This window comes from Elgaria multicarinata, chromosome 6 (genome assembly GCF_023053635.1).
Source record: "Elgaria multicarinata webbii isolate HBS135686 ecotype San Diego chromosome 6, rElgMul1.1.pri, whole genome shotgun sequence".
Classification (NCBI taxonomy): domain Eukaryota; kingdom Metazoa; phylum Chordata; class Lepidosauria; order Squamata; family Anguidae; genus Elgaria; species Elgaria multicarinata.
In genome coordinates, this window is record NC_086176.1 from 86,944,766 (window position 1) to 86,957,428 (window position 12,663).

At 38.1% G+C, this 12,663-nt stretch overlaps 1 protein-coding gene across 2 annotated transcripts in view; it reads right to left on the reverse strand.

Moving 5' to 3' along the window:
* Positions 1 to 12,663, reverse strand: part of PIK3R1 (phosphoinositide-3-kinase regulatory subunit 1) — a 58,353-nt gene that overhangs the window by 25,481 nt on the left and 20,209 nt on the right. The window contains exons 1-3 of one of the 2 annotated variants that reach the window (XM_063127988.1): positions 7,174 to 7,445; positions 3,422 to 3,514; positions 1,544 to 1,618 (exon numbers count right to left, since the gene is read on the reverse strand). In XM_063127988.1, coding sequence (XP_062984058.1) covers positions 1,544 to 1,618; positions 3,422 to 3,514; positions 7,174 to 7,318 — 313 coding nt within the window. In that variant the 5' untranslated portion in view covers positions 7,319 to 7,445. Of the gene's footprint in view, positions 1 to 1,543; positions 1,619 to 3,421; positions 3,515 to 7,173; positions 7,446 to 12,663 lie in introns of those variants that run through there. The other variant, XM_063127986.1, reaches the window with a different exon arrangement.

Here is a 12,663-nt window from a genome sequence, read left to right on the forward strand (position 1 = left end):
AGCAACAGTTAATAATTTATTTTTGCTATGCTACATGTCTCCTCCTGCCTCTTCTTTGTGCTATATTCCTTTCAACCACCATTTTGGAGCACAAGGGGAGTCAAAACCTTGGCTGCAAGGATGCCTGAAGGTTGGCAGTGGTGGTTTTTTTGCTGACTGAGCCACTGGGGCTGATCAAGTGGAAGCACTGTGGACTTAAGGACAGGCGAAACCCCCACTCCTGCCTCACGCACTGCTCACTGGACTTCCACTGCTTGCCCAAGCCTGGCAGGCATGCAGGCAAACCACTACATGGCCTGTGAGTTACCAGTGAGTGGCGAGCCACCATTTTACATAAAATTGTGGGTAAGCCTTTTGCAGGAATTGCCATTTTGCACAAAATGGTGGCTATAAATAGTGTGATTTATGCAAAATTGCAGGCGTAAATGGTCTAATTAGACCATTTACACCTATAATATTGTGTAAATCATGCTATTTACGGCTGCCATTTTGCACAAAAGGGTGATCTCTGTAAAAGGTTTATCCATGTTTCTGCATAAAATGGTGGCTCATGGACAAGCTGGGTCAGACAACCCTGAGGTCCGCAAACTGGCAGCAACTCGCTGGGCTCAATCCCCAAACTTGATTCCTCCGACATCCCTAACTGTGGTATCATTGTGTGTGTGATGATGCAGGCGTCTGGGCTGGGGTCATGCTCCTGTTGTTACGAATTCATTGGCTCCCTCTGTGTGTGGGATAGTACAGTCCCTGATTGGTGGACATTGACAGTATTTCAAGGGACCCTGCAGGTATGTCTTATTTTTCTGCAGCTTTTGTATTTTTTACTTGTGTGATTTCCCCTCTCCTCTCCTGGGCTGAACATTCATTGGATCCAGCAGCTGCTTGAATGGCAGGGAGGGGGCATAGCTCAGTGTGATAAAGCACATGCTTTACATGCAGAAGGTCTCAGGTTCGATTCCTGACTTCTCCAGGTAGGGTAAGCAAAGAATCCTGCCTGAAATCCTGCCTTGACAGCTGCTGCCAGTCAGAGACAAGAATACTGAGTTACATAGACCAATGGTCTAAGGCAGCTTCCTATGTATCCATGTTCCACTGGTGGACACAGCAGCCATTCTGTTCATGGAGCAGCAGCAGTGTATCTGTGGTCCCAGCATAATATGGGTATAGGATTGCTCTGTCTGTCTCAAAGACTCTATTTAAAGGCAACCTCACTGTACTGTTTTCAACATCTCTTTTGTTTAATTGAAAAAAAAATCACTATAAAGGTGTTTGAATCTATGAAATTTCAGTTTCACTATGGAAATTAACCAACACAATGCAGTTACACACCTACTGATCAGAATTAATTACTAATAAATACTAATAAAATATAAACTATCCTCAATGTTTATGGTTTCATTTTAACATTAATGTATCCCACATATGGAATTCCAATGGAATAAAGAATAATATATTAAGCATAGTCACTTATATTTCACTGCAATTTGTTTCCATCAGTTTACAACCCCGTCTGCTTATCTGAATGAAAAATAGTTGTACCTACCACACTCAATAATTTGTCTTAATTCACCAGTGCTGCTTGACCCTTGTGACCTATACAACGTTGAACATTCCAGACCTTAAAAACAGAACAGATTGGCTTTTATGGACCCAAACATCTCCTGTGGGATTTTGCATTTCAGATTTCAGCCAGACACTACAGTATAGTAAGAGCCAGCATGTAACTGTGTGAATCTATCTTCATTCATTCACATACAACTGCACCCCCTTACAAGGTATGGCTGTTGTGCTTATTTACCAACTTTCTGGGTGAGCAACAGTAGACAACTAGCTTATGCTACTCAAAATCTTGACTTAGTGGAGTCTACATCAAGGCCAAACCAAACATGAACTGGGAGATTTAATATCAGATCTACTGAATGGAAACACCCACACACCCAACAACCACCTTAAAGGCAGCTTGTTGGGTGGGGGGAGACTGCTAGGATGAAGGTGGGGGTTAACCCTTTCTTCATACAATGCTTTACCTATTGAAATCCCTCCCCCAGCTGCTATTAAGCCCATGAGTGGGGGCAGGTAAAATACCTCCTTAATACCGTTTTTCTGATTCAATTTGAACACCCCTGCAACTGGTTTTAAGTTTTGACTTTAAAAAATAATAAGAAACATCTGACCGCAAATCTCCTACATCATGTGTAGTTTGGCCCTCAGTCAAAAAGAAGGAGCTAAATGGACGCAAGTTTGATTTTCAAGATTTCCTTGCTATATGAACAGCATCCCCTGCCACCCTTCATTGCGTTTTCTCTCAGAAACAACTGGGTCTAAAATTTCTGAATAGTTGTACCTACATATGTGTTTTATGCTGCCTCTTTTTCTGTACAGTGTTTCCGGAGACAGAGAAAACCAAGTACCTGTTGGAGGTTCATACCTTCTCTAATGTAAAATCAGGTACAAGTCAGGTAAGGTTTCATTAACATAGAATTTTGGCATACTGATAACAGTACTATCTGTACAATTTGAAACAGCCACGTTAGGTAGAGGTGTTACTTTCTTTCCATATGAAGCGTTTGACGTTGCTGACATTTAACACTGGCTTCATTTAAAAGAAGCCAGCTGTGACAGCAAGAACAACATTTAGGGATTACAACCCCCTCTCCTTGGTTTTGCAACCTTCACCAATGGCCAGTCGAATTTTAACTTCAAAGCCAATGTAGGAACTCAATACAAGAACAGCCTTGCAAAGGAAAGGGAGGCTGACAATGTGAAGCAATCAGATGGAGAGAGAAACCCAAATTTTCTTTATTAGGCAGACATATTACTTGGGCTTTGTTCTATTTCAGTGGGGGCGGCCGTAAGGGCGGGGGCAGGTGCAGACCTGTACTCCCTTTGCTTTGAACTAAAACATTCAGAGACTGCAGAAGCCCCCTAGAGGCTTCATATGGAACACATACAACAAGTTTAGCGGTTTTGACTAGTGGGAATAGGCTTATCACTAATGAATTAAAGGGTGGGGAGGTACCTAACAAATAATGGTCTCCAAGCCATTAAGGTTAAAAACAGCAAGACAATTCTGTAGCCAGCTGTGGAAGTGGCAAATTGTACAAGCTTAATTACTATGTTAATAAACTAAGTAGCCACTGTTCAAACAGCATGTGCGTACCCATAAAGTGAGTCGGAATTAGATTTGTTTAAAAATTAATAGATTTGGTTGGTTTTTTTAAAGGAACCCCATGAAGTTCAAATGCAATTCTGATATCATTGTGCAAGTACAGAAAAATTGTACAAGACTACACTTTACCTGACATGGCTCCTGATATTCACAGATATTGTTGGAAATGCAAAATGTGACTCTCAAAAGGTGGTAATTGAATCAAATTAATATAACAAATTAATATTCTAGCTCCATTCATTATCGGCATACCTTTTCTTTCAATGACTTCCACTAACTTGGCAAGGAGGGGAGGGGCAATTTCAGGTGGCGAAAACTGCTCTGAAAGATCTGGAAGTGTGAACGCTGTAAAAGAAAAATAGTAATATATTAAATGCATAAAATAAAGAGCTGAGCTACAATTAGAGTTTATGAAAATCATGAGATGTAATGCAGCTGGTTAAATTTTAAACACTGAACAAATTCTCTTTATCAGCTGTCAAAGTCTATGCAAACAGTTTGTTCATCAATCCATATTCACGTATTAGAACCCTACATAACCCCCCTTGCTTAATATAAATTCAAGTTTGAGTCTCAAATATCAACATTTATATTGAAACCAAATGATAAAACTCCAGGATAGATATTTAGCACAGTCTTAGTGGACATTCTCCTGCTGTAATTACCTTTCCACTTAAAAACAAACAAGCTATGCTACTTTAGAAACATACTCTTCAAATTCAGGTAATTTTATTCACCCTCAGTTATTTTAAATCAATTATCACTACAATCAGAACTTCTCAGACAATAATAAAATAACTGTTTCACAGAAAGGACCACAACTCATGTTAAAATAATGTATGTTCATCTTTGAGAAATGTAAATAAATAAAGGCCATGAACCTAATCAGGGTTTTGTGCAACTCCCACATATGATGGCCATGCGGAAGTGTTACAATGGAGGGGGAAGGGTAACCCTATCAAAGGGATGCTTGGGGTCAGTGTGCCACTATCAACGTCTTGTTAAAAAAAAAGCCAACCAGATAGTGAGTGCTATCCCTGTAAGCTTGGGACATTTCTTTGGAAAGCCAATGCCGTGTAAGAGAGAAAATGTTGGCTGTGTATAGGTTCTCACCAGTGATGATCCCTCCTGGGGGGAAAGGTGGCCCCATATTTTTTGTACTGACCGTCATGAATACTGAGAACCTGTGCCCAATTATGTTGGGGATCTTATGGGATATAGCAGCCATAGGGTGGTTCTCAAAAAGTGTTCAGTGGCGTGTAACTGGCATGCAGTTTGTGCTCATGGGCAAACTCATATGCAGTCTGGCAACTGGAGCATATGCCAGGGTTGCTCTATTCAGGATTCTTGCCATGCCTTTTCCAGTCTTATTGTTCACTGCCCTTGTCAGTGTAACTGATGAGGGAGGACTGTGGGGAACAGTGATGCATAGCTTAAGTCTAGATTCTAAAGAAGCTTCTCATTAAAAACAAACAAACAAAAAGCACCCTATAGCTATCTGGGTTAATGTCTAGCGCCACCTGAGGGAGCTATATACCTTTATTTGGCTAGCAGTTGGTAAAATTATTAAGAAAGCATGTGGTTTCTTAAAACAAAACAAAACTTGACACTTTTTTTAAAAAAAAGCAACAAGAAGGTTTTTTTTGCTTTTTGTTAGTTTGCACAGAATCCTCTTAAGAATAAGAACAGTTCTTTGCCACAGAAGAAGAACCTAAATTCACAGAATAAGCCTCTGGAAGCATTCTTTGCAGCAATGATTAGAAATGTCTCCAGAAAAATTACAAACCGTGTGAAAAGGATGTTCTTCTTCATCCTAGCTTAGTGGACCCAGTGAACTATTTGCCAGCGAGGAATCATTTTATATTAAATAAGTTATTTTAAAACTTTTAAGAAGTTTTGTTTATTCTAGAAAACCAAGCATTTTGAAATATACCCATGCCATAAAAATCTTGTTTTATTTATAAAAGTATATTCATTCAAAATATGTGAATCCATGTTGAATCAATGTAGGTGTGGCCAATTGCCTCTTTTTCACATATGCATCATACATGACCATGTGCACATAGTTTACCTATACAGAGTATCTGCAAATTAAATAGTTGTGTCTGAAGCAGCTTTGAAGCGGGCAAAGATAGAACAAAACTCAAGGCATCAACACAATGCCTTGTTTCTCTTACTCCCTCTAGTGTCTTCTGTAAGGAAAGCAAAGTGAAGCATTTTCTCTATTCCTTTGAGGTGAATTTTACTATCTTATGTCAGAGATAATCTTAGGGTGACCATATGAAAAGGAGGACAAGGCTCCTGTATCTTTAACAGTTGCATAGAAAAGGGAGTTTCAGCAGGTCTTATTTGTATATATGGAGAACCTGGTGAAATTCCCTCTTCATCACATCAGTTAAAGTGCAGGAGCTATTCTAGAGTGACCAGATTTAAAAGAGGGCAGGGCATCTGCAACTACCAGTCATAAGTTTTATACATCAATGTACAGGTGGACCTACTTTTAACTACTTAACAGTTTTACCCTACCCTGTGCCTGTTTACCCTACCCAGTGCCTGTTCGCATTCTCTTCCCCTCCTTATTGTTTTATTATGATTTTATTAGAATGTAAGCCTATGCGGCAGGGCCTTGCTATTTACTGTTTTACTCTGTACAGCACCATGTACATTGATGGTGCTATATAAATAATAATAATAATAATAATAATAATAATAATAACAACATCTGGGCAAAACCAGTTTGGGATTGGAGCAGAAGCAATGGACTAATACAATGTTTCATAAAAACATCATTTTTTATTATTTTATTTAAGACATTTCTTGGCCATCTTTTAGGGCAGAACCCCTTGCAAGGCGGCTTACAACAATAAAATTCATTTTTACAAATATATGCAACTTCACTGCAGTTTTATAGCATAGTATTAAACTATTTTTAAGGAATGACTGCTCTTACCTTGTCCTATCTTCTCTAGTTAGGAAAATATGGTGACATGAGTTAGGTTTGCTATATAAAAGATAACTGAGAGCTGCAACATGTCAAGTGCTATCCTATGCATATTTACTTAGAAGTAATTGCATCCTTAATCTGTTAGACAAACTGGTTAAGATCTTTTTGATTGTTCTAAGTGGTCCTCCTTAGTTAATTGTACAGCAATTAAAAGTACAGTATTTAATTCAGACATTTATAAAAGTGGCAAATAGCAAACAAGATCTTAGAGCAGGCATTCTCCCTTCCCTCATATAAAGCATGGGGCACCTCTTCTAAGATGGTATGAGGGAAGAGAGAACATTTTTCATCTAAGATGATGCTTGCCGTTATCATATTTGTGTCCATCATCTAAAAACACAGGAAGTATGCTTTACGTTTTCATCAGAACTGTTTTTACTCAGATGCAAATTTAACTGATTGATCAATCTACTAAAAAAATTTGGGCGGCAGTCTTGATTATTTTGCTTTTTGAATCTATACTTTCATCTCACTGGGTACTATTTTCACAGCCATTTTTGAAGGAAAAAAAATAGAACTTTTGCAAAGAGCTAGCTATACTGTTCTGCAAGACATATAAAAACTCCATAAGATTATACTGCAATTGGTGCTTCAGTATTAAACTTTCTACCTTTGGCACAAAACTGAAAATTACAGTCATTTAAAGTAAAAAAAGAAAAGAAAGAAAAAGACCTCAGGAAACATTTGTCTGCCAAACTAAACACTTTACAACATTCTTAGAACTAAATGCCATTTTACAAGACTTACATAGAAGAAGGCCAGGTTTGTTCGTTGTGCTTTTAATTTTTTAAAATGCTGACATGCTACAGCAATAGATTGGAATAAAAGTCAGTATTCCAGCTACCAAAGCCAAAATAAGCTTTGAATATGGATTAGAGCTAACAGAGCAGAGGACGGCGCACATATCAGAAGGATTACAACATGAAACAAGCCCCACTTCCAACATGCAATTTTTAGCAAAGACACAAATAACGTAGCATGGCAAGCAGCCTGCCAGTACCTGACTTTAAAATTATCTTCTGCTTTGAAGTGTGCTGTAAAACAGCGCAGAGGTTTGGAGACCCAAGTCCATTCTTAAGAATCTGGGCAACTTTGCAGATTCCTTTGCTACAATCCAGTATCAGTCTTTCACCTAAAGTAATCATTTTACTTTCTACATATGACAAAGTGTACTGTTTGGGTTTTATTTTAAAACCCACTATCTCCAAAATTAAGCAGCTGCTGGAAGTAACTTAAAGAACCTCCTTCACTAGTCATTAAGCATTTATCCCAGGTTAAAGAAGGCTTCTGATGACATGTCAGAAATCCTGGATTTTCCACTGGTTCTATTTTTACCTTGCCACAATGATAACCAATCAGATGAAACAGAAGTTGGGATTCCCTCCAATCCAAATGTTCTTCCCTCTCACTAATAGAGACAGGCCTGAACAGCATTTAGCAACAGCAACGTGTGGGAGCTGACAACATACCTTGCATCTAAGTACTGCCAACATAGCTACAAACTGCAAGACGAAACCAGCACACAGCTGCACCTTTTGGAGGAGTTCTCAGTAAAAAGAGATTTTCAGAGTTATTACCTGGCACAGACCTATGGAAAGTTAAAGCTGGAAGATTGGCCCTGAAGTGTCTGAGCCAAACCTTTCATTACTGCTAGAGGAAGCCTGAAAGTGGATAGAACAAAAATTATAACCTAGCCTGCCCTTTAAAACGTAATATGATACACTATGGAAAAAAGGGGGGGACTGATTTACTAGAAGGTATACAGGAGACTATGGTCTAATATTACAATTTAAGTCCAACCCTGAGTCATTCTGTCTTTTCTTTTCACCTAGATTTTCAGAAACACTCTTCCACAGGACAAGTGTGTTGAGGCCTAAGTGTTTGGGTAATCATTTTATCTTTTATTCTTCACCTCTCTGGAATCTGTTTAGATGAAGAGTAGTATATAAATGCTGGAAATAAATAAATAAAATACCTACTTTGCAGTTAAAGAATTTCATTATAGTTACTTTCATATAGATGCATACAAATTCACTAAATGTGTGAATTTATTTGGAAACTCATACTGTATGAGAACAAATCCATAACAAGTTAAGTAAGTTTTAAGTCCTAGGGAAATCAATACTACTTAAGTGCCACTAGCTGCAACTTCTTCGCGATCAGCAGAGCTTTTATCCTCACCAATGATGTCCCACATAGCAAGCTGCTTTCCATTGGAGAATGCTTAGAAAGTGTTTTACCATGTGGGAGTGGAGTTGGAGAAGGAGACACATACTGTTTGCAAGAAATTAATGAAAGCTTTCTGGGTGCCTAATAGAACTCACCAGATTACGCCCAGTTATTCCAATGGGACAAGTTTCTGTGGAATTGTACCCAATATGTTTAGAGTATGAAAGTGGCACTCAGTACAGACAGGTCAATGTCATGCAATACTATTCATGTCCTTAATGGCATTACAGAAATTCTCAGAAAATTTACCACACTGATGATTTGAAAACCTGAGAGCTGTAATATTTCTTTCCTAGTTGCTTTCCATGAGTATGAAAGAACAAGTATTTTACCTTCACGTAAGATGTCTAATTTTAAAAGCCTGCATTTTGGGGGTACAAGCCTTTAGCACTACTGCTTGTGCTAACCGCAAGTTTCAAAATACTTTAAACACTAGATACACCAAAAATGTCCCTTAAAAAACAACAACACATTATCAAGGAGTATGAAACAAAATAGATTCAGTGTGTGTAAACACGATTTTAGGAGGGGGGATCCATCTTAGGAACATTAACAAAATGCATCTCCCTAGTACTGAGTTGCTAGTTCTAAACCAACATTTTGCAATAATGAAGCACCATGCTTCTTTATTAATGTTTTAATTATTATAACAAGTGCTGCAAATTGTATGTCAGTTCCCAATTTAACATGTAGCAAACCCATGCTATCTTCTGTTCGAAGGAAGAGATATTGTCTGTGTGGTAGGGAGGAGTTTTGTACATGATGTTCTATCAGATTAAGCTTTGGTAACTTTATGAATTATGAGCTGTCATCCACTTTTTTCATCTGCTATAGAATATACTTCTTGGAAATGGGAGCTATAAATAAAACAACAGATGTTTTTTATTGGCTCCAACTGGAACTTTTTTTTTTAACATGCCTGTAGTTAAAGTGTCTGTTATATTCTACTCCCCCTATGGGCCACTGTTAAAGTATATCTTATGGACACTTATGGACACATATGGACACTTTTTTCAATCATCCTTCTTTAAAAAGAGAGAGAGAGAGAGAGAGAAGAAGTAGTTCAATGTAGAGCTAATACATGAGGATACAATACGAGTAACATGAGTAATGGAGCCACTGCAGTAATTTGGATTGTAAACTCCTCAGGGCAGGGAACTGTTTTGCTTTTGCTTATGTTACTGTGCAAGACACCATGTATACAATTTCCAGAAGAGGTAGCTGTGTTAGTCTGTTGCAGCAAAAATAGCCAAGCAAAAATAGCCAAGAGTTTCGTGGCACTTTAATGACTAACAAATTTATTCCGGCATACGTTTTCATGGACACATCATTAGATGCATGAAATATTGACCTCAAATTGGCAGATTTAAATACATATGCTGGGGAGTGGAGGAGATATGCAAACTATGGGTTGTGAGAGGGAATTGAAATAAAAAAAGTACAGACAGTGATGATTACCTTAACAGCTGCCATTCATAAAACACTGTTGAGTGATAACACAGACATAATTGCAATGGTGAGCCGATTAACATATGATAATTCAAACCACAGGAAATAAGAGTTGAATGTCTTGATAAATTGTACTTCAGCAATTTCCTTTTGATACCTGTCTCTGAAATTATTTGTTCAAGAATGGCCACCTTAATTGACAGGGTGTCCTGGGAGGTTGAAATGCTCTCCCACTGGTTTCTGAAAATTGCCATTCCTGATGTCAGATTTGGGTCCATTTATTCTTTTACATGGAGAATGGCCAATGTGTCTTAGGTAAAATGCAGTATGGCATTGCTGGACACTGGTGGTGTATCTCACGTTGGGAGATGGAACAGTTGTATGAATCCCTGATATTGTGGGTGGCATTATTAGGTCCTGTAATAGTGTTGCCAGAGAAGATCTGGAGACAGAGTTGGTATCTGCCACAGGCTCTCATTCTTCCCCACTCCCCCACTTCAAGAATGTATACAGATCTACAAATTTGAAGTTAGCACTTTATGCATGACAGAATCCATTTCTTAGTCTTTAAAATGCCACAAGACTCTTTGTTGTGTATGTGTACAACAGCACCATCAACAAGAATAGTAGGACAACTTAAACAAAATGTTAGTATTACTTATTCTTGTTTGATTGGCGAATAAATACACAACATTAGCTACTACAGTAAGGTGCACCCAGCAGCATCTCATTCACTTTTTCCCGTAGTCTAGCCGACCTGCCAGCTTCTTCCTCAAGTCCTGCCCCCATCCCGGCAGGCAAAAAGTTGCAAAAGGTTGTGTACTACAGAACACATTATTATTATTATTATTATTATTATTATTATTATTATTATTATTATTATTTTAATCAATAGAATTAATGTATAATCAGTAGCATTAACGTGCTGATCCCTGGAGTACTTACTATTGTTTTTTCTGCCCCTAACAGGAATTGTTGTTGTTGTTGTTATTATTATTGTTGTTATTATTATTATTTATTACATTTCTATACCGCCCCATAGCCGAAGCTCTCTGGGAGGTTTACAAAAGTTAAAGACAGTGAACATTAAAAAGAAATATACAAAATGTAAAACCATAAAAAGCATAAAATACAAACAAAAACAGACAATATCCATTTTAAAACAACTATTCTGGGGTCAGTTAAAAAAAACTCAGCATGTGCTGTTAAATGATACTCAAATTCTTTCCTACACCTAAAGGTCACTTTCCTGTTTAATTTTCAGAGTAATTATGAAAAGTCTTTTTTTCATTTATATTCTGCCTTTGTTCCAAGGAGCTGTCACCTGCACGCTTCGCCTCATTTTATCCTCTCAACCATTCTATACAGAGATAGGTTAGGCAAAGGCAGGGGTGTAGAACCTCAGGCCCAGGGGCCAAACCCAGCCTCCTGGGGTCCCCCATCAGGACCCCAGCACTTCCCCGGGTGGCCCCACCCATTTCCCCCTAGTTTCACCCCATTTCCCCCAAACACCAATTGTTTGTTGGTTTCCATTACTTTTGTGTTGTGTCAGGAAAAAGCAAGTATCTGGTAACAGTGGTAAATATTTGACATTATGTAAAAAAATATTTTTTCAAAGCTTGGAGAGCACTAAGTACAATAAGATTTTAGTAAACTCATAAGAGATTGTTAGTGCCAAAGTAACAGTTCTCAGAGTTACTTTACCACTACAGAAAAAATACTGAGCAGCAAAACCTATTAGAAAGAAAGTAGCATAAGAGTCCAGTTATCTCATGACTGTGCTTTTTGCTTTGAGGTTACTCCACACCTCAGGGTATTAGAATATCCCACTGGTGCTTCATGGATGAATCTCCTACTCAACAGTAGACCATTATTTTATGTATGTCATAATGCTTCACAGATCTCTTTTAAGACTCTACTTATTCCTTAATTATAGGGAAGAATTTATATATTTACTTTAAGATTACTATCCCTCTTCTTTGACCCCATACAGTTCTCCAAGAGCCCTGAAGTTTTCATTATTTTGTCCAAAAATGAAACATGCCTTGACTTATCTTGTGACTGCCTGAACTGCGTAAAATCTTCATTATGTCAAAAAGAGAGACAACATTTTGTCTTCTAAATCTGAGGAGCAGGTTTGGAAGAAAGCTATTTCCTCCATCTGCTTTCTATGGAGAATGTTTAGATATAAATTGCTTGATCATACAAAAAAAGTACCCTCCCATCCGGCAACAAATGTGAAAATTCCACAGTTACGTTTCATTGCTTTATTCTGGAAATCAAACTACTATCTTCTCCCTTTCCTTGCATGGATGAGAAAATTATGCCTCTTTGTGTAGAAATGCTGAAGTTGGACAGTATTAATCGTAGAGAGTCAATGGCCCTGTTCGGATGTATTGGCAACACCTGGTGGCAATTCGTGTTTTAATTAACTCACAAATGGTTTTACATAGACTTATTTTATATTCTTTAACATACTGATGCTGTTAAGATGTCATGGCAATTTGTGGGTTAATTAACCCATGAATTGTAATGACCGGATGCTGCCATTACATTGGAACATGGACAATCTGTTAAGTTGTATACAATGTCTATGTAAATCCATTTGTGGGTAGAGGGGTGTGAGCCACTTCCGATTTCTTGGAACAAGCTATAAATGCAGCACTTATAGGTTGTTTCCGCAATGTCCAAACACTTGAGCTTGTTTGTAGGTTAAACAACCCCAAGTTAACTCATGGCTTGTTCTTGGGTTAACTTTGGGTTATTTAACCCACAAACCCCAGTGCCTGGGTTCAGACATCAAAGAAACAAC